This window comes from Trichoplusia ni, chromosome 26 (genome assembly GCF_003590095.1).
Source record: "Trichoplusia ni isolate ovarian cell line Hi5 chromosome 26, tn1, whole genome shotgun sequence".
In the NCBI taxonomy this organism is placed as follows: Eukaryota; Metazoa; Arthropoda; class Insecta; order Lepidoptera; family Noctuidae; genus Trichoplusia; species Trichoplusia ni.
The window spans coordinates 2,246,609-2,266,167 of NC_039503.1; the positions used below are offsets into that span (position 1 = coordinate 2,246,609).

The 19,559-nt window shown below is 36.1% G+C and overlaps 3 protein-coding genes across 3 annotated transcripts; 1 reads left to right on the top strand and 2 right to left on the bottom strand.

Annotated features, from left to right (window-relative positions):
* The first annotated feature begins 3,866 nt into the window (after positions 1 to 3,866).
* Positions 3,867 to 6,456, top strand: LOC113505477 (ATP-dependent DNA helicase PIF1). Its single transcript, XM_026888200.1, has 3 exons — positions 3,867 to 4,767; positions 5,014 to 5,177; positions 5,321 to 6,456. Exons 1-3 carry the CDS (start codon positions 4,014 to 4,016, stop codon positions 6,314 to 6,316), a joined length of 1,914 nt encoding a protein of 637 aa, XP_026744001.1. The 5' UTR covers positions 3,867 to 4,013; the 3' UTR covers positions 6,317 to 6,456.
* A 493-nt stretch (positions 6,457 to 6,949) lies between these two features.
* Positions 6,950 to 9,166, bottom strand: LOC113505478. The gene is made up of 4 exons (XM_026888201.1): positions 8,947 to 9,166; positions 8,425 to 8,620; positions 8,022 to 8,156; positions 6,950 to 7,843 (listed from the first exon to the last, which is right to left on the bottom strand). The coding sequence occupies exons 1-4, from the start codon at positions 9,021 to 9,023 to the stop codon at positions 7,439 to 7,441; spliced, it is 813 nt and encodes a 270-aa protein (XP_026744002.1). The 5' UTR covers positions 9,024 to 9,166; the 3' UTR covers positions 6,950 to 7,438.
* Positions 9,167 to 10,167: 1,001 nt separating this feature from the next.
* On the bottom strand, positions 10,168 to 19,327 carry LOC113505479 (protein brunelleschi). Its single transcript, XM_026888202.1, has 17 exons — positions 18,930 to 19,327; positions 18,588 to 18,678; positions 16,763 to 16,990; positions 16,183 to 16,481; positions 15,650 to 15,820; positions 14,912 to 15,553; positions 14,670 to 14,834; positions 14,307 to 14,467; positions 13,738 to 13,975; positions 13,018 to 13,511; positions 12,635 to 12,942; positions 12,427 to 12,508; positions 12,149 to 12,273; positions 11,692 to 11,864; positions 11,122 to 11,319; positions 10,620 to 10,827; positions 10,168 to 10,459 (listed from the first exon to the last, which is right to left on the bottom strand). Exons 1-17 carry the CDS (start codon positions 19,117 to 19,119, stop codon positions 10,225 to 10,227), a joined length of 4,008 nt encoding a protein of 1,335 aa, XP_026744003.1. The 5' UTR covers positions 19,120 to 19,327; the 3' UTR covers positions 10,168 to 10,224.
* Positions 19,328 to 19,559: the final 232 nt, after the last annotated feature.

The window sequence follows — 19,559 nt, forward strand, 5'->3', positions numbered from 1 at the left end:
TACCTACTCGGAACCCTGCCAACTAATTACACATGAACAAATCTAAACATCTCGTTTTTGTTTTACTATCATAAATAAACATTTCACAGTATTGTAGGATCGGAGTGTCTGATGAAGTCAGAATTTATTTTTTCAGCCATACGAATGATTTATTGGGGCGTAAATAGATATGTCTTTGGTAGGTATGCATTATCTAATATTTTAGTGGTAGCGGTTCTATTTATTTATGTATATAATGTTTATATTTCCGTTACCTACTGGACTGTCGAATCGGTATGCAGCTGCATACATCTGTCATTTCAGGAATGCAAGATCGAAAAGAATGGTATCCGGGATAGTTGCGACTATCTTTATCATTCCAGGATATGGACGTAACCAAACAAGGAAATTTATTTCGTTTGCAAGCGAAATTTTTGGCAAAAATATCCATATAGGCATGTTAATCTTATTTACTTATGATGCCGCGAATTATTTCAGCTTGCATGGATCTAGGAAACTTCATGTAAAAACCCAGTTCAAAGTGTCTAATTAACTTTTTGGGAAATACGATGACTCAGTCTTTATAATGTCGTGATCTAAGCTTCAAAAATGAACATCTATTTTCGGAGAATATCCGAAGATCGGCATCTACTTATGCGCTAAATTATTGTAATTTTGTGTTTAGGATTTGATATCACTGTGCGGCCGTGTCAACAATAAAAGTTGCATGTTTTTTTCTATTTACAAACTAGTATATCTACGTATAGAATATAAAGCTCAAAGAATGTTATAGAGTGCTCGTTTCCACATCGTATAAGTAGGTGTTATAATAATACATTAGCTAAAACAATTTTCGCAATACAGTTCCGTTTACGATGCGACCGTTTGTCCGTTCAAGCTGATGGCAGATGGGACGGGGACATTGCTAATTCTGGGTTATGCGCGCGCGCATGTTTCCTGTATCGATTCCTTGTGCATGTCATGTCATGTGCATGCGCTGTCATCCACAGCCGGACTAAAAGCTGTGCATGAAATTTAATGGCGCTTTTATAGTTTAATACAAGTTATGAGTTGCTGTGAAGTTACGAAGCTACGTCTAAGTATTTTAATCCTGTAACTATGAACATTCTCGTGAAGTAAACCTAGAAAAAAGTTTAGATACTTACACCTTTTTTTTAAGTACTGTCACATAATGTATGATTTATTTTCTAGACTTTCGAATTATTTACGAGGAGACATTTTAATTATTGTACTGTATGATAGATTGATCATCAACTTTTATAACGATTGAATGTTTTATGGCTCCCGTCATCGCATGGTTAATAAAAAATCGTAGTGAATCTTTATAGGTACATGACGAGACTTTTGTCTGTTGAAATAAACAGAATTTCCATTTATTTTTTGTCATTATAGAATGATTCAAATTGGCTTTATTTCTATCATCGGTAAATATTTTCAAACGATCGCGAAAATAAGCGTGTTTACTTTGAAAGCAACCGGCGTTGATGCGTTTAGTGGCGGCTTCCGTTCATATTAAAGTAAGTACCTACCTATATTGTTTTAATGTTCTTATACTCGAGATATCGGATCATCAATTTATTTTAATACATCCCTCCTTACGCAAACTCATAACGTCTCACTCGGATAATGAGCAGTCACATCAAACTACTTATTAGGTTCACGAGTTGCCTCAAACTTATTATAACTAAGTACCTGCATATAATTTATTGAATTAGGTACGACATGGGATGTAAATGTCTAAATATTTCGAGTAAAACGAAGACCTAGTTCTGGTGCCAACCCTTTGCCGTCGGACTTTGTACCTTACACCGTCTGTTTAAGATCGATTAGTTGGTTGTCATGAAACGCTCACTGCAATCTAATTCAGTGAAACTACAAAGAGATTGACTGATGACCTCATATCGTTTGGCATCGAGGAATGGTTAATGTCACAGTAGGCTTTTGAAATATAGCATGTGTAATGAAATTCTCTGGTCGGACGTCTGTTTGCGCTGTTTCGTCACTGTGAGGAAGAATGATTTCTGCATAGAGAGCCTCTGAACTGATTATAATAAGGTCTTGTCTTGTAAAGGATCATGTTACTTTTCAACTGGATTAGGACTGTTGCAGCTTATGTAGCGATATGTGTGGCACAAAACTGTTGGGCCATTGTGCAAAAATAACGTCTTTGATAAGGAAAAACATATAAATATCCACGCGTTATAATTTTGTTAATGGAAAAACCTGTTAATACGAAATCTCTAATCATACACTTTATTGTAACGTAGTTAGTTAGACTATCGAACTCCTCTATACTAGGAACTAATCAGAATCAATATCCTAATAAGCTGTCTTTGAATAAACAAGACATCCACCCAATAAGAAGAAATGGAGCCCACTTACAAACATTTGTTAATTAATCTTACAGGAAGGCAAGGAGTACAAAACCATATTTGCACATTCTAGTTAGTGATACTTTCTATTGTTCTAATTTTGTCTTTGTGACCAGGGTTTGACTGACATAGGAATTATTCTCGGAAGATTGTAAACAGTACCAGTAGCACAGTAGGTTATAATATCTACATAGATATATGTATGTTATCAATATTAATATTAATGTGTCGGAAGCATGTAGCCTGTTGGTACCTACTGTAGATAGGTACCATTTATTTAGCTTTACTGTACGCGTACCTAATAATCTTATTAAATTCAAAATGAGAAATCAAGATACACGATCACGTGGTCTTGGATTAATATAAGAGTAATTTCCATTGAAATAAAAATCCGTGTCATTTTAACGGAAATAGACAGTTTCATAAACACAAAATAGATTTTAAATAAAATGTTTTAGAGTATTTATGTGTGTTTTAGAATAGTATTATGATTTGAACTTCTGTTTATTCATTTGAAACGGACGTTTGTTTATTTGAAACGATCAAAAGATCAACTGAAAAACAACTCGCTTATAACGATGACAGCGAGCATTTTACAGCTAAAAGTTTTTTTTTAAGGTAAATATCGACTTTAATACGATGCCGGCTGCATTTTCAAGGATTCATGGTTTTGAAGTAATTAAATACGAATCACGCTAAAACACTGACCATTAGATTAAATTGTATGTAATAATCTATACTAATATACAAAGCTGAAGAGTTTGTTTGTTTTAACTCTCTGGAACTTCTATTTCAAATTGAAAAATTCTTTTTGTGTTCAATAGACCATTTATCGAGGAAGGTTTTAGGCTATATAACATCACGCTACAACTAATAGGAGCGAAGATACAATGAAAAATGTGGCAAAAACGGGGAAAAATATTCATCTTCTTAAGTTCAAAAATTCCTAACTTATATCTTCACTCACGCGGACGAAGTCGGGGGCAACAGCGAGTATATTAATAAATTAGTAGCAGCATAGTAGGTGTTCATGTTGCATATTAAAAAAGAAGTAACTACACAGAATTAATATAAGTTCTTCAAACAATCTTGATGTTTTTTTTTTCCTAAAAACTTGCTTTGAAATAAAACGCAACTAAAATTGATGTACACATTCACTGGGTTGGTTGATCTACTAGTTCGTTCCTACTGCTATACTGGAAGTCGAGAGTTCGGTTCCCAGTTCGTTATCAGTTTGTGTAATAACCATATTTTGTCGTGTTTGTGTAAATAATTGTTTAGAAATATAAAAACGTATGTTTATCAGTTGTGTAGTATTCCTAAAACGAGCTATATTTAGGTTAAGACTAGGTGAAGTTGCGCGGTTGAAAAAACAATAAAAAATACAATACCAACTTTTGTTTAATTTTTCAAGTGCACCACCTTAAAGATGCATAAAATATATAATAATAAATAAATACGTAAAATTATATTACTGAAAAATAGACTAAAAGACTAGTATCCAAGTAGAAAAGTTCATGTCACAGGGTCAACGACACGGTTAACTGTATGTCACTGTCACATTTGTTTTAAGTTTACGTTACATGCGCGCCTTTTATTTATTTATTGTTTTAATGAATTAAAAGTAAAACAAAAGTAGAAATGGAAGGAGCGGACTCATTTTTGTCTTGCGCTGTAACTTTAGAATGGATGAGTTCGCAAGGATCTATTACGAGAAAAGTTAATTACAAAACTGCTTCACTAAGACTGATTCGAAACGAATTTCGGGAAATGTTTATGGAGATTTCGAGTGAGAAAAATGCTGCTATAAAGCTGGCACTAAAAGGTATAAATGTGTTCAAAAAGTTTATGGCAGAAGGTAAAGCGAGTGTTAAATTCCAAGACGCTGGTTGCACTTTGTTTATATCAAACGCTCCTCCGACTAACCTCGTCGGGTTTTTAAGAACAATATTTGTAAAAATGACAGGAGATAAAGATCAAGGTGCAAATACTACACCTTCTAAACAAACAATGAGAGCAAAGCTATTGAGTGGAAAAGCACAAGCGTTTGAAGAGGTAAGTCCAGTGACGGCGGCAGATGTTCATAATGCTAAGAATAAAATTCCTAAATCGACCTTGACTACGCCGTCGCCGCCTTCCAAAAAGCGGAAAATGGAAGATGGTGCCCGTGGTCCAGCACCAAAAAAGTTATACTCACCTTCACCTTTAACAAACACAAGTACTTTGAACCCAGAACAGCAAAGAGTTTTGGAAGCATGTCTGGGTGGGAAAAACATTTTCTTTACTGGGTCTGCGGGGACTGGGAAAAGTTTTCTACTCAAGAGGATTGTGGCTGCTTTACCTCCAGATGTGACTGTTGCTACAGCTTCAACTGGTGTTGCAGCTTGCCATGTTGGTATGTACTCAAATCAAAACAAACTAAACCTTTTTATGTCATAGTTACTTTAAATTCAGTCATAATTTAGTTTAAATATGCCTTTCTTACTCCACAAATTCAAAATTTTAATATCCAAAATTATTTGACAGCGGCTTTTTAGCAGCTAGTGTGTTTTCCAAATAATAATAATAGCATATTCTAAGCGCAGAACCATCTGTTTCAATATTTCTTGTTTATAATGTTTGTTAATTTTCATTTACATAGGTGGAACAACACTTCATGCATTCGCTGGGATAGGTGATGGAGCTGGAACTGTACAGAATCTCTGTGAAAAGGCCACAAAGCTACCACTGGTAGCACAGAAATGGAGAAAATGTAAACATCTCATTATTGATGAAATTTCTATGGTGGATGGAGGTTTCTTTGAGGTATGTTAAATCAAACTAATATAAGCTAACATAACATTACTTCAGACTTAATGTCCACTTGCATGGTACTATATAGAAATGTACAAAAGTTTGGTAAAAACATAACATATTTTCCTTTTTCTTAATTTCCTTTTCTTCCACAGAAACTAGAAGCAGTTGCAAGATATGTAAGGAAGAATGACAAACCCTTTGGTGGAATACAACTCATATTATGTGGAGACTTCCTCCAGCTACCTCCAGTTGTGGACAAAGGCAAAACAGGAAAGAGGTTTTGCTTCCAATCTCCTTGCTGGGACAAATGCATTGAACTCTGTTTTGAACTGAAGCAAGTTCATAGGCAAAAGGATTCAGAATTCATATCCATTCTGAACAGCATAAGAATTGGCAGAGTAACCAAGGAAATAACAGACCGCCTTACTGGTACAGCTAGACAAAAGATTGAAAGTGATGGTATTCTTGCAACAAGATTGTGTTCCCATACAAATGACTCGAAAATGATCAATGATTCAAAATTAAATGACCTTGAAGGAGAAGAAAAGCTGTTTTCGTCACAAGATAGTGATAATGCTACAAAATTACTTGATATGCAAACTATAGCACCTTCAAAACTGCTGCTCAAACCTGGAGCTCAAGTCATGTTACTAAAGAATATCAATGTTAATGCTGGTTTAGTAAATGGTGCTAGGGGAGTAGTAGTTAGATTTGAGGAAGGTTTCCCTGTAGTCAGGTTTAAGAATAAAAAGGAGTACACAGCAAGAACTGAGCGCTGGTATGTGAAGAACTCTAATGGTACCTTGCTGTGTCGCAGACAAGTGCCTTTAAACTTAGCTTGGGCGTTTTCTATACACAAATCCCAGGGATTAACTCTGGACTGTGTTGAAATGTCTTTGGCAAAAATATTTGAAGCTGGACAAGCTTATGTTGCCCTTAGTAGAGCTCAGAGCTTAGACACACTGAGAGTGCTAGATTTCGATTCTCGGCATGTTTGGGCAGACCCTAGTGTCCTAGAGTTTTATCAACGATTTAGGCGACGCTTACAGCAAATGGAGATTGTCCCTCTTGGCAGACCATTGACTGATAAGACAAATAAGAAATTGAAATTAAGAGATATATTAGAAAAACAATTAAGGCGTAAATAATAAGCTATTTTTAAGAATATTTATTTAGTATCAATTATAGTTTTATAATCATGACTATTAGAAGTAAAATGGAAATAATGAGACTGAATGTGTTCAATGGCTGTCCTTGAATATATTTCCTTTTAATTTAGATAATGACATTATTTATGATTAATAATAATAAGTAATAAATTGGTGATAGATCGATCAGAACGTCGAGCAATGATTGTTGATGTCACCATCCCCCATGACGAGAACCTCCTGAAAGCGGAAAAAGAAAAACAAATGAAATATTTGGATTTAGCTCACGAGGTTGTCGACTTGTGGGAGGTGGACTCGGCAATCATTGTCCCGATAGTCGTGAGTGTCAATGGCTTGATAGCCAAGAGCCTCGACCAACAGCTTATGAGGCTCTCGTTGGGCGTCTGGGTCAAGGGTTTGATTCGGAGAGCGGTACTTCTGGACACGGCGCGCATCGTGAGGAGGTTCCTCTCTCTGGAGCCCTGACCACCCGTAGCTTGGGCCCTGTTCCCGTTGCCGGTTGGACACTATTTTTTATATTTTTAAATGTATGTTGTTTTTTTATATATATATTTAAAAATGTAATTTATATGTATTTAAATGAAATAAAGGAGTAATAAATAAAATTACGAATTTTTAATTACCTCTTTTATTTGTATCAAAACAACTGCAAACATAGTTCAGACCTCAATCATTCTTGAGTAGGTTTTAATCCTATTCAATGCACAAATCAAATGAAACATGTAAACTCATCACATCTTCCCAAAAAATAAAATCAAATGATTATGTGCACTTATTAAACATAAAACTATTCTTATCACTGACTTTTGTAATAGTATACTGTACTGGAATACTTTATGAGTGTCTTTTGCCCTTTTAAAAAAATTGCAATCTTGTTTCAAACTTCAGTCAAGGGGTAGCATCGGTCCTGGGGGCTTATTCACATTTTGGAAGTAATATTACTAGTAATATATGAGAGCACTCTACAATGCATAGTACACTGTCAACCTTTCACACACATAATAATATTACTTTAGGAGAGGTGGTCAGCCCTCCAAATGAATATCATAATCATTAGGGTACAGTCCAGGATACTATAACAGGAGTAGTGATTATATCAACCTATCTAGATTCGACAGCTGTCAGAATTTCAATTTGTTCTTCAAGGGTAGCATGTTTCTCTTGAAGGCACTTAACTACATATTTCAAAGACTCAATTGTCTGTTCATTCTCCCTTTTAGCATTCCTTCCTTGTTCTGCATTATTCTGAAGTATTTCTACATGCTTTTTAGTTTGAACAACTAGTTCCATAAGCCTGCTATTCAAGTGATCTTGTTTTTTGATCATGAGCCATAGTTGGGCCTCTTTTGGTGCATCAATACGGCACCTTAGGTCATCAGTTACATAACTATCTAAATCAGATGGCTCATTTAACTTGTTCATTGTATTCTTAATGTCATTTGTAAGTTCGGCCTGTGTCCGTTTTTTCAATAATCTGTCCACTTTCGATCTGGGTATGTCAGTTATCTGAAAGATAAAGAAAGAGAAATAAATATTTTAATTTTCCAACTTTTTATTTTCTGTATCTGTAATAAGCTAAAAAAAACACTCACAAATGCCAATAATGTAGAATCTTGAATAAATAAGAGTTAAATTAGAAAAAAAAGATTAAACAATATGTTCATGGTGTTTGTTCATAACTTACATGGCGTGGAGATGAGTCTATTGAGTTATTCCATAAGGCACGCGCCTGGAACCCTGGCCGAGCTGCATCCTGTGCTTGTGCCCTTCCAGCTTTGCTTTGCAATGGTTTTGCTGGGTAGGTCTTGGTGTATTTACTCTGTAATCAAAGAGTAATGTGATATAACTTACAGACAATTAAAGGAAGGTGTAAGTTTAAGAGCAACAAAACAATCGATTTGGTGATAAAAAAATCTCTTGAAATTCTCTGTTTTATGTACATTCAAAACTTGTAAAAAAATAGTACTTTGATATTTGCAAAAAAGCAGGTTGTTACGCAAAGGAGGTGACAATAGTAATAAAACTTCTGCAACAACTAATTTTACTATTTACTGTGTGTTTAGGTGAAGATATCTAGCTGAACTTACTTTATTAGCCTGTGTTGATGTACTGGCTGCAGAAAAAAGAGTAGGAATGGCATTATCCTTCAGTCTTCCTTGATTATCAAAATGTTTGGGTTCAAAATGTTTTGAACAGATTTGGCTTTTATACCAGTCAAGAACAGAACACTTATTCTTTAACAGTCTCAGCCATTGTTTTCTCATTTCAGTACTTGTTGGACATCTGTGAACATATTTTTTAAATAGTAAATAGGTAAATTCTTTAAGAAGGTTGATTAAAATTACTAAAATACTAGCTTCTTTAGGTTAAACACATACTCATAGGAAGTGCATAAGACTAAATAAGTTCAAATATCGTACAATTTAACGAAACCAAGATACTATACACGACTTTGCTCCCAGAAAATAATCATTTCCTTAGTGAATTTGTAGTCTATTGAAAAATCAGCCACTTGAGGCTGTACAGATCCGAAGCAAGTATAGTTAATGAAAATATTTATATGTTATTTTAAATAGATTGTTAACATAAATATACAAAATTCAACTTACGAATGAAATGAAACACCCGGAGTTTTGTTTAGTATTGTTGTACGACAGTTTTCGACGGCACAGTGAGTAGTCGACATTTTTATTATGGTTCTCTGATTTTAAATAATTCCCAATTTGCATTGAAATACGTCAGCTGAAAACAAAATTTCTGTTTTGCTTTCCTTATCCGTACAAAATGTGTTGCTGTTTTTGGTTTTTGACAGGTAGTTGACAAGAACCAAATGTCATATCGCTTCCATTCATATATTTACGCTACGTTATACGAGCATTGGGGATTAAAATTGTTGAGAGGATACAATATTAATTATATTATAACAAGATATATATAGATAATACTTTTCATTGATAAAAGTACTTTATCAATAAAATTCATTACTTTTTGCTAAATAAATTGCAATATTTTAATGAGAAAACCTAATTATTGACAAAGAAATGAAAATCAAGGGTTAATTTTTAAATGTTTAATAGACTACCGTTTATTATAAAGTCAGCATCATCAGCATGTATGTGATTACTCCTTTTGTGCAGACTTCCGGGGTGTCCGGTATTTAGACATTTCAATTTCAGCTTCAAAGAAACTCATGCTGTCGTATTGAAAATATTCTGGTACTTTGTATGCTCCAGTCTTCTGGGGATCAACACCAGGGCCGAGTGGATGACTAGCAGGTTGGATAACGTTACTGCTTAATCCATGAACATCAGGAACCGTCTGTGACGATGGTGCAGACGCTGGAGGAGAGGTCGGAGGGCCCTCGCTAAAGTAACGAGGTAAAACTCGTAACGTGTTCCTTCTTAGAAAATTCATTTGAAAACTTAAAGTGCACAATCAAAGAACACTGTTTTAATGGGAGTTGTAAAATTGAAAGTGAAAATTAATCTGACGTATTCAATTCGCATATTTTTTCTTGGCTGCCAATATATTCAGCCAGTGTAAAAGGTTCATGGTGTAGAGTATATACTAGATCTGTGGTTTACCCAGACTTAATATTACAATATTGATGGTACACTAAAAACATGTATGCGCCTACTTAAAAACTCTAAAATAAAGGGTAACTTTTCTTTTGGCAATAAAAAAAAACTATATCGTCATTCATTAAATGTTCGTGTACCTACTATGTTACTTTACTGGAGTTTGTTTTATTACTGAAAGTCGTTTGCGAAATTAAATATTATATATTTGTTAACAATAATCAGAGAACATTACATGAAAAAATAATAATAATTGATATTCATAAATAAGTAAACAATTGTAGGCATATTTAAATAAATTCTTATAATTTAATCAGTGACGCTTATAGCTACTGGTGGAATGAACCGCCATATATGACTGACTTCTCCCGCACAGGGTTGTATTATGGATGGGTGGTCAGTTTCTTTGATAAGTGGAACCTCGTCTAATATTGGTTCAGTGGTCGAACACTGAATGTCAATCTTGTATTCACCAGGAGTTAAGAAAACGACGGTACACTCGTGGTATGCTTTAGCTGACTCCGGAAGGGTAGAGAGGACCACTCTGAAAAAAGACATCCGAATTTAATTACAAGAATAAAAATACACAAAGTGCAAGATCGATCCCAAAGCATGTTGTATCCATGTGACTTTTTTAAAGATTTACTTTATTAATAGGCCCACCGATTCACTGTAATCTATTAAAAATTATAATACGAGCTTACTTATTATTCCCAGCTGTGGCGACTCGGTTATCGAGTTTATAGCTCAGCACTCCGTTATTATAATCCTGGTAGAACTGCACGGAGAGGCACAGCTTGTGTAGCGGTCTGGTGAGATGGTTCCACACAGCCACGCCCAGAGACAGGCACTCGCCCGCCGAGCAGTTGTACTCCTCTTGTGGTTTGATGCATTGACTGTTTACGCTCACCTCTGTAAATTGTAAATAGGTTATTTGAGGAGCATTGATATTGATAGTAATCTTAATTTGAAATTAAAGTGAGGCTGCGAATTTTTTTGCATTCAAAATCTCCAGATGGGTCCACGAATCTTTTAATTATAAAATCTTTATGAGGGTTTGGGGGATAAACACGCACATACACAAGAAGAATATCCATGTGCGTGTATGTGTGTGTGTATTGTGTGTGTGTGTGCGTGTGCCAGTGGCAGTAAACTTCTACTGAAAATCTTATCGAGAGTTGTATAAAATCAGTTTCCAAAACATACCCCAATTCAGCGGTGACATCCTCACAATATCCATCATGGCTTGCGAGAGAGTGATTCCTTTAACCGAGGCGCGACCACTGATGTCGGACTGCATGAGGTGCCAGCGCAGGTCGATGTTGTTCGTGATGTGCTCCGAACACATCAGCTCCAGGCTGTTGGTCGACGTGCCCGTGTTTGTCGACTTCGATTCTACCAGCTCTGATAAATTAATGTTAGTTTTACTAAATGTTTCGGACATAATACATTAACCTTGGAATTAAAGAATGTTTGATATAGAAGTATTCAGATAATTGTGATTTTCACTCATATTAGACGCAACAATTTGGCAGTTGAAGTAAAAATTCGGTTAAAAATGGGTCAAGATTTCGGTCCCGCCATTGTTTCGTCTGTCGATACGCATAACCGCACGATTTTATTTATAAAGTCAAATTTCTCAAATTATTCTCTGACTATGGTTATTTTAAATTGCTACATAATTACTGATAATAGAAACTCAATCAATAATTTTCAGGAATTATTATTAAATACGTCATTCCCAAACCGTACCATGCATCCAACAAGTCAACATACCTTCGTCAGCGGGCTTACTGGGCGTAGTATTAAAAGGGCAGCGGTCTAAAGGCACGGGCACACGACAAGACTCCTTGCTCTCAATCAGGATGTGCTTGCTCGGCGCGTAGTGGAAGTCCATCTCCTCAGATGTGAGGTTCGTCACGTCAAGTACCAAGTACAGTTGAGATGGGCTACGGCAAAAATGTTGATTTAAGTTTGACCTTTTCATGAGATATCGATTTAGCCCATTTGGGTGAAAAGAGGCTTTAGAAAGTATTCTAGTAAATCAGATGGTAAGTTAGTGTGGTGTAGTCAAAAAATTGAATTCAAATAAATAATTGGGTGACTGGAGGATCTCCTCCCCATTAACATTAATTTTCAACCGTTGATGTGACAAAGCAGTCTGAAAAATATTAAACAATGACTTAAAAGGCGATTAATGCGCTATTGGTTTGATGGTAACGTGCATACTTACATTTCAGCTGGCAAAACGTCCCAATGCGTTATAGATACGCTTGGTAAGAGTTCCAGATTAATCTGTAGAGTAGATTGACGGCAGTGCATGTCTTTTCCTTCGCCACCCGAATATCTTATGATTAACTGAGGAATAAAATAATAAATTGTGGTCAATATTACGTATCGTAAAAATCGTGGTGATAACATTTCGTTCCTCTTCTATGTCAAAAGGCCGAGCAGGCGCTTAGTGACAGGATGGTTTAATACAAGCTATTTTTTATATCAATATGGTCATACCTGTGTTTCAATTTGTCGACCTCTGGACGGAGACATAACTGAAATCGGGGCAGACCAACTAGTTGTGTGCGAATTTGTGGACCTATAAAAGGTTATTATGTTTTTTAGCAAGTATTTTGTAGATCCCTGCGTTTATATCTCTTAATTAAAATTTAACTATATTCCCAGGGATCAAATACACTACTTATTCACTTAAAGTTAGTGTTACCTGAAGCTGCCAGAAGTCCTGTTAGCAATAAGTCCGCTGCTTAACGACGTTTGAGGGTTAGAGCTCTGAGTGGGTAGGGATGTTTGAGCATTGGGTACAGGCGATCCAACCCGCGACGGATAGTTAGAGTTCAGACTGTTAGGGAACAAGTTGTCACCTCCAACACCTCCCAAATCAAGGAAATCAGCTTCCCCATACAGTTTTATCGCAATTGTTGCAGTTTGATTTGGCGGTATTGGTAGCTGAGATTGAATATCATCGTTGGAATACTGGAATACTTTTGATTGAAGCTGGCTGTCCATATTTGACTAAAACAAAAACATACTTTACATTCTTGTTCATACAATTTTAATTGTTTTTTTTAAGGTATGGTAACCTCTTACCTGAATAGCCAATTCGAGATGTTCAATCGGCACATTGCTGGTATTAGTGATCTTTATGGAGCAGTCAGTACTTTCTCCGTTGAACAAGGATATATTCGTTGTACTGCCAACATTTTCCATGCTTGATGAACTAAGATTTCCAGAGGGCGTAACTGTAGTCTCAATAGTAATTGTAGGAAGACTCGGGATAACCTCAATGGTATACGAAGCGGGGAACTTGTGTGGAGTAGGCATATTCTTCAAGCGACAGTTGGACTTAACGCCTAAAGTGTGAGTGGAATATCCCAGTATTTGTAGCTCTCCAACTTCTTTCGGGGTACCGTGAAGGTTGACTGTAGTTGGTGAATCGGGAGGGAGGATAATAGTCTCGGGAATGGATTCGAACACGACACCTGATGTTAGCAGTCTCATGTTGGACACTTTCAGTTCGAAAGGCAGAGGGTTTGTCAGCTTCATTTGCACTTCGCATATATCGTCTTCTACCCATAGATATTCTGAAAAGAAAAAATATTTATAACCTATTTAGAATCTACTGACATCAGATTTTTCTTAAAAGTTTGTAAACTAAATTTGGAAATTGTGAAAAAAAAAGAAACCAAATAGGAGAAAATACACACTATTAGATTTTTAAAGTTTTATTTTGTTAGGGTTTTCTAGAATAGGTTCTGAAAAGTATATTTCCGTCTAAACTAAGAACACATAAAGAAAAAATACACATACCAAGTTTCCCCTCATCCTTTTTACCATTCCTCTCGAGACTTCCAAAGTGTATGGGAGTGAATATGAAGGGCCCATGCGTGGGCTTGGCCTGTCGCAAGTGCGGCAGACGGGCTGGGGCCAGCGGCCGCGCGCTGAACCACGAGCAGTGCGGGACGTGGGACAAGTTGGCTGGAGGGATCACTTCCCCTGTTTCTAGGACTAACGGGACCGGGCCGCCCTCGCATTGAGCTGATAGAGCCTGGGAAGAAAGGATGCTTTGACGTAAGTAAAATTTTGGCAAATTGTTTATAAATAGCCTCAGAAGAGCATTTATTAAGTTTTGGAATCCAACATACACTAACGATAATATTTCATTGTAATGACATTCATAGGTGTCATTTTGTAAATAGACCAACAAAAACCTGACCTGAAAAACTGAAAAACATCAAAAACCTGAAAAATTTTTCCAAAGTTTTATCTAATAATAGTCGCTGAATGTGTGACTGGTTTTAAACCAATGCAGAAAAGGGGACGAATAAAATCTATAATCCTATTGACAAAAAAAATGTGTTTCAATGAACTTGTCTAACCTGCAATTGTATAGCTAGTTCTCGATGCTCCTGACGTGTGAGGTGCGGCCACATGGTCTGCAGCAGGAAGGTCATGTGTCGTGTGGCGAGCGCGGGGTGGCCCATACGACGCGAGGCCACCACTAACTCCTGGAGCAGCTGGATTTGAAGGGCTGGCCATCCTATGTACATAATGAAAAAAAATTGGTCAAAACTACTAAAGAACTACTAAGAAACAAGTGTCAAGACATGAGAAATGTCGGAGAAGTTAGCTAAGATCAAATTAGCAGTATCCTGTACCATTGGAAGTCGATCCCAATATAGTTCAGGAAAAGGTTGATTTTATTTTTGTAGTTACCGTTAAAGTTAGAGATCTTTACTCACCAACTTGATGCTGGATGACATAATTGGGGTCTAAGCTAAGCTTGTAGCCCGGGAAGCTGTGTAGCATTAGGTAGTAACACTTCTGCCAGTCTGGACTCGGGTTATTTGGACTCACTTGTCGAGTCGCTGCCAAGCGTTGGCAAAAACCTGCCTTGCGATGGAAACCTAGAAAAAACGGATAAAATTAATAAGACATTGTAATAAGCTCTGGCTGGTAAAACTTATATAAGAATAAAACTTACCAATCTCTTTATACAGTTCAGCAAGTGTTTCAAACCGTTGAATTTTCTCTTGTTCACTCAAAGTTAGATTAATGAAAATTACATTCTGCAGAAAGCTGGACGCGTGCAGACTATTGCTTTGTTCAACCGCAATCCTTGCTGCCTTGAAGCAAGCCTCCGTTTCCACTACCCCTGCATTCTTATATTTACTGTAATCCATAATAGCTTCCCGATACCTTTCGGCTATTTCCTCACCATTGAGTAAATACTGATTGTTAATTTGAGATGGCGGTTGCCTAGGGATCGATGGCAGATCAGGGCCTAAGAAAGACTTGTGGCTTTGGTATTCAATATCGCTTGACGAAGCTAAGGATTCAGAGTCAGCGTTATCAGTCTCAGATTGTCTGGAAGATGTCTCAATACTGTCTGAAGATGTTGGTGTAAGTTCACTGGGAGGGTTAACTGGACTAGAAGCTTTCGATGTTTTAAGAGGAGATGAAGTGACCTTGTTTTTTAAATTCTTAAAAGCATCCGAGTTAGGTTGGAATAATGAGAGTTGTTTTGCTTTGTTTGGCGAGTTTTCTTGTAGACTGGCGTTCCGATGCAGTGGGGTGGGGTTGCGGAGATTTGGATAGAGTAGTATAGCTGAGGCGGTGCATAGGCCTGTAAAGGTAAAAATGTAGGATTTTTTAAATACATTTAGTAAAAACCTTTTTTTCGACTTACAAAAACTTGAAATAAGAAAATATGTTTCCTTACCTTCTTTAGCAGCGGCCAGCCAGAGCCAATCAGTTTTGAGTAATTCAGCCGAAGAATTATATAGGGTCAAACTATCAGCAACGAGACCTGCTTGTAGCGTCAGGTCGGCTAGATTCTTTGTCACTCGACCCATGCAGCGCTTCTTATTATTCCGAGACTCCATGTCAAGACCTGAACAAGACAAATAGCTTTTGATCGTATCATATTACTTAAACATTCGTGGCCTCACAACTGTGGTCTGCCATGTCAGTCACATCAGTCTACCGCACGTCAGAATAATTAAGACTATTTTATCTAGACTAACTAAATGAGTACGACAATGACTCTACTATACGTCACGGTAATTTTAACTAAATGTATAATAACTGTATATTTGCAATTTAGCCTGTATTATGAGAAAAAACATGTATAAGTAGGTGGATGAATGTCTTTGTGAGATCCAAATATTTGTATAACCCCTGGCGTCATCAATAACTCGATCTATTCAGAATATCGAGGCCAAGTCTTTAGGATTTGCAAAAAAAATGACTTACCAACAAAGTCTTTCTTTTCAAACGGCGCAAGTAATAAGGAAACCTTATCTAACTTCTCCTTGGATCTCTCCAATCGCTTAGATTCGACTACCCAGAACAACGAGTTGATCAGATCAGCTACATTCTGCTCTAAGTCTGGAACCGGGTCATTCTCCCCGTAAAACATGGCGTGCGTCTTGAAGTTGGACGGAGTTGTGAAGCGTTCCTCTTGAATAGGGTAGGAAGCGTTTGAGGATGTCGATTGTGGGAAACTTTCAGAAGACGAGAGGCTGTCTGCTTGCTCACTTGGTATAGATGTTCTGAAATGATAATGATATGTAATACTTGTATACATTTGAGGTGTATCTGTCCGTCGTCGTATATTGTCACTAGCATAATCGGTAGCTTTGTCAGGCTAAGGGTTCAGGTTCATACAAGTACGAATGTGGCAAAAAAAAATATTAATAAAAATACGTCAATTTTTTTTCCTAAATTAGGTATTTATACTTTCAAAAATGAAGATCATGATGCAAGACGTGAGAGACACATTATTGTTTCGTTTCAGAAAGTTACTGAATAAGAGGCGATCACTTTTACTCACCTATCGCTCAAACTACCATCCCTCAAAGGCTTTTCCTCTTCGAAGTAGCTGTAAGTCTCCGGTTCCTGTTCCGGTTTCTTCATATTACTGACCGGACCGAACATGAACGCCCTGGAGTCGTACAGCGTGTTGGAGTACTTCACTTTGAGAGACTCGTGTACTCGGCACACTTCATTCAGCTCCACTTGATTGGTGAACTTACTTAGGGTTATAAGGCCAAGTAAACGCCTGAAGAAATAGGAGGTTACTTTAGGAAAAAGTACCCAGTCTCGCGCGTACTACTAATCGTTGAAAAGGTCCTCTTATACTATACATCATTAGCTGTTACCCGCAAGCCCGTCTGCTAAAAGTATTGTATGTGTAAATCCAGGTTTTAATTATTCGTGTACCAAGTTTCGCGTAAATCCATTCAGTCGTTTTTACGGTAAAGAGTTATAAAAATCCATTCAAACATACAAACTTGCTCGAATTTAATATTAGTAGAATGAACGATTCGACGCCACAGTTAAAAATGAAATCGTTTACATCCGACGGCGGTTATACATTTAGTAAGTATTCTGAATTAACGCCTAATAAAAGATTAGGGCCCTTATTCCTAATACCTATTTTCTATTAAACTAGAATAAAAAAACTGCATGTTTGTTGGTAATTGAATCAATTAATTATAAATACATTTGATTACTTCACGATGTAGCACCCAATATCATTAATTTGGCAAAAGAACGCATAATGGCAAAACCTCAAACAAACGATAATTAAAAGTTTAACAATATTATTATATAGAGGTCCTTTATGATATGGTTGTCCTCACAACGACGTAACGATTTTCGAGGACATAGCTTAGTTATGCTGTGTTCTCAAATAACTATACCATAGACACCTACATTGCTTTTTATGCTTGCAGTAGGTACATTAATAAACTGTTAACAAACACTTCATATCCTATTTTCTAAAACCATATAAAATATGTAAATAGCCCAACAGTTATTTAGGAAGTCAAAACTAGATTCATATAAATGAATATGCATGTAGTATGGTAATTAGAACCAATTTGCTTAATATTAAACACACATTGGCCGAGTTAATTACTTAATGTGCAATGTAATTATCAGGTTATAGAATTGGAATTAAAAGTACAAAGTGTGGGTAGTATATTGAATTAATTAATTTAGTTTGATTAGATATAATAATTGATACCTAGTTTGTGGATTACTAGTCTGTTAGTACTTGACAGGCTTTTAAAATGGAATTAATTGGAAAAGTAGCAATTTTCAAGAAGGCACACTGATGTAAGTTTTTCCAGAGCTACATGCAGACTTGCTGGCATGCTTTGTTTCAAAACCACTGACAAACAAGAAAGAAATGACAATGTTTATTACAAATCAGTATAATACAAATGAGCTGAAAAACTGATACAGTGTAAAAAATAAAATTATCATGCATATAGATGAAAAACAATTCAGTATATAAGAATGTCATATTTTGTTCATTGTAAAGTCAGGAGTACAGTAGTGGCATGTATGAAATGCAAGCAATTTAATTGACCAATTATGTGTTGCATTAAAATAGATTGCTGTTTTTATCTCTATGGCCAGCCATACTTTCACTCTTTGGTCATTGTAGTAATTTACTTTGCAATTTCTTATACTTTTTCATAATACTTTTTAAATATTTAGGATGGAACATAAATGAATCTAAAATGCATAATATTTTATCATTATTTTTAGCTAGTACTTCATTCTTTAATTTTTATTATGGGAAGCTATTGTTTTTTATTTACTAATTTCTTATGTCATCCTGATGGTATTGTTAAATATGGTCTTACCTATGAGTTTGAAAGTCTCCCCAATCATTGTTCTCTACAGGATAGTCTCGGACATATCTGACCCATATATCTCTGACTTGGCCAGTTGAATCTAAAATCATGGAGGAAAAAATTAATATTGCGTGTCTAATAGAATGTGCTAAGAATATATATGTATCGTGTTTGAATCTTGTCTAAAACTACCTACTTGTTACAATAAAAATATTTTAAGTTTACATAATATTCTATTCTACCATTTAGAACATGAACTTTTATAGATTTGTTGTTTTACTGTGAACCTTTCTATCTCGTAATTATTTTTTTCATTTTATAAAGCTAGTGTACAAGCAAGTAAGACTTTACCAGTGACTTTAATATTGTTGACCCTTTGTATCCGCTCCCAGAGCTTGTTAAAGTTCTTGAGCATGCCGCCGATGCCTTTGACCAGCACCAGCAGGCAGGCATGGTGCTGGGCGTGCTGCGAGTAGTCAGGGTGCGACATCACGGACTCGCCAGGCGCGTGAGATAGAATGTAGCTCACCGAAGAGCGCATTGATATCACATTTGATTATTATCAATTACAATATTTATATGGCTTCTTATCAAATACACTATCCATCGCCGACGAACTAAATACGAAGCGATTATGTTATGATTATCAACAAGAAATGTAAAATAACTATTCTATATTTTTATATTTGTTTACGTCGCGATTTTTTCGATAGACATTAGACGGGGCGTATTTGACAGATGACATAGATTCGCACTTGACAGCAATTAGCATTTCTGGCATAAATTGTGGCGTTCAGAAATTTAAACGACCTAGGTACAATATTATACTTATGGAAATTCAAGGTAAATATTCGAAAATCAATCATTTTGGGATCTTTTTTTAACAGAATATACAGTTTAAACAAGCTTATAATGTCCAGTTTTCTAAGTACATTTTATGTTCAACTTTTATTCATGAAACAATGACGTTGTGGTTTCTGA

Excerpts from the sequence above, each read along its gene's own strand:
- LOC113505477 (XM_026888200.1), top strand. The coding sequence starts at position 4,014 with ATGGAAGGAGCGGACTCATTTTTGTCTTGCGCTGTAACTTTAGAATGG. Across the intron at positions 4,768-5,013 it reads TGTTGCAGCTTGCCATGTTG|GTGGAACAACACTTCATGCA; the intron begins GTATGTACTCAA and ends TCATTTACATAG. Across the intron at positions 5,178-5,320 it reads TGGATGGAGGTTTCTTTGAG|AAACTAGAAGCAGTTGCAAG; the intron begins GTATGTTAAATC and ends TTTCTTCCACAG.
- LOC113505478 (XM_026888201.1), bottom strand. The coding sequence starts at position 9,023 with ATGTCGACTACTCACTGTGCCGTCGAAAACTGTCGTACAACAATACTA. Across the intron at positions 8,621-8,946 it reads CCGGGTGTTTCATTTCATTC|ATGTCCAACAAGTACTGAAA; the intron begins GTAAGTTGAATT and ends ATATGTTCACAG. Across the intron at positions 7,844-8,021 it reads TAGACTCATCTCCACGCCAT|ATAACTGACATACCCAGATC; the intron begins GTAAGTTATGAA and ends TTTATCTTTCAG.
- LOC113505479 (XM_026888202.1), bottom strand. The coding sequence starts at position 19,119 with ATGCGCTCTTCGGTGAGCTACATTCTATCTCACGCGCCTGGCGAGTCC. Across the intron at positions 15,554-15,649 it reads GCTGGCCGCTGCTAAAGAAG|GCCTATGCACCGCCTCAGCT; the intron begins GTAAGGAAACAT and ends TTACCTTTACAG. Across the intron at positions 11,320-11,691 it reads CAGTAAGCCCGCTGACGAAG|AGCTGGTAGAATCGAAGTCG; the intron begins GTATGTTGACTT and ends TTAATTTATCAG.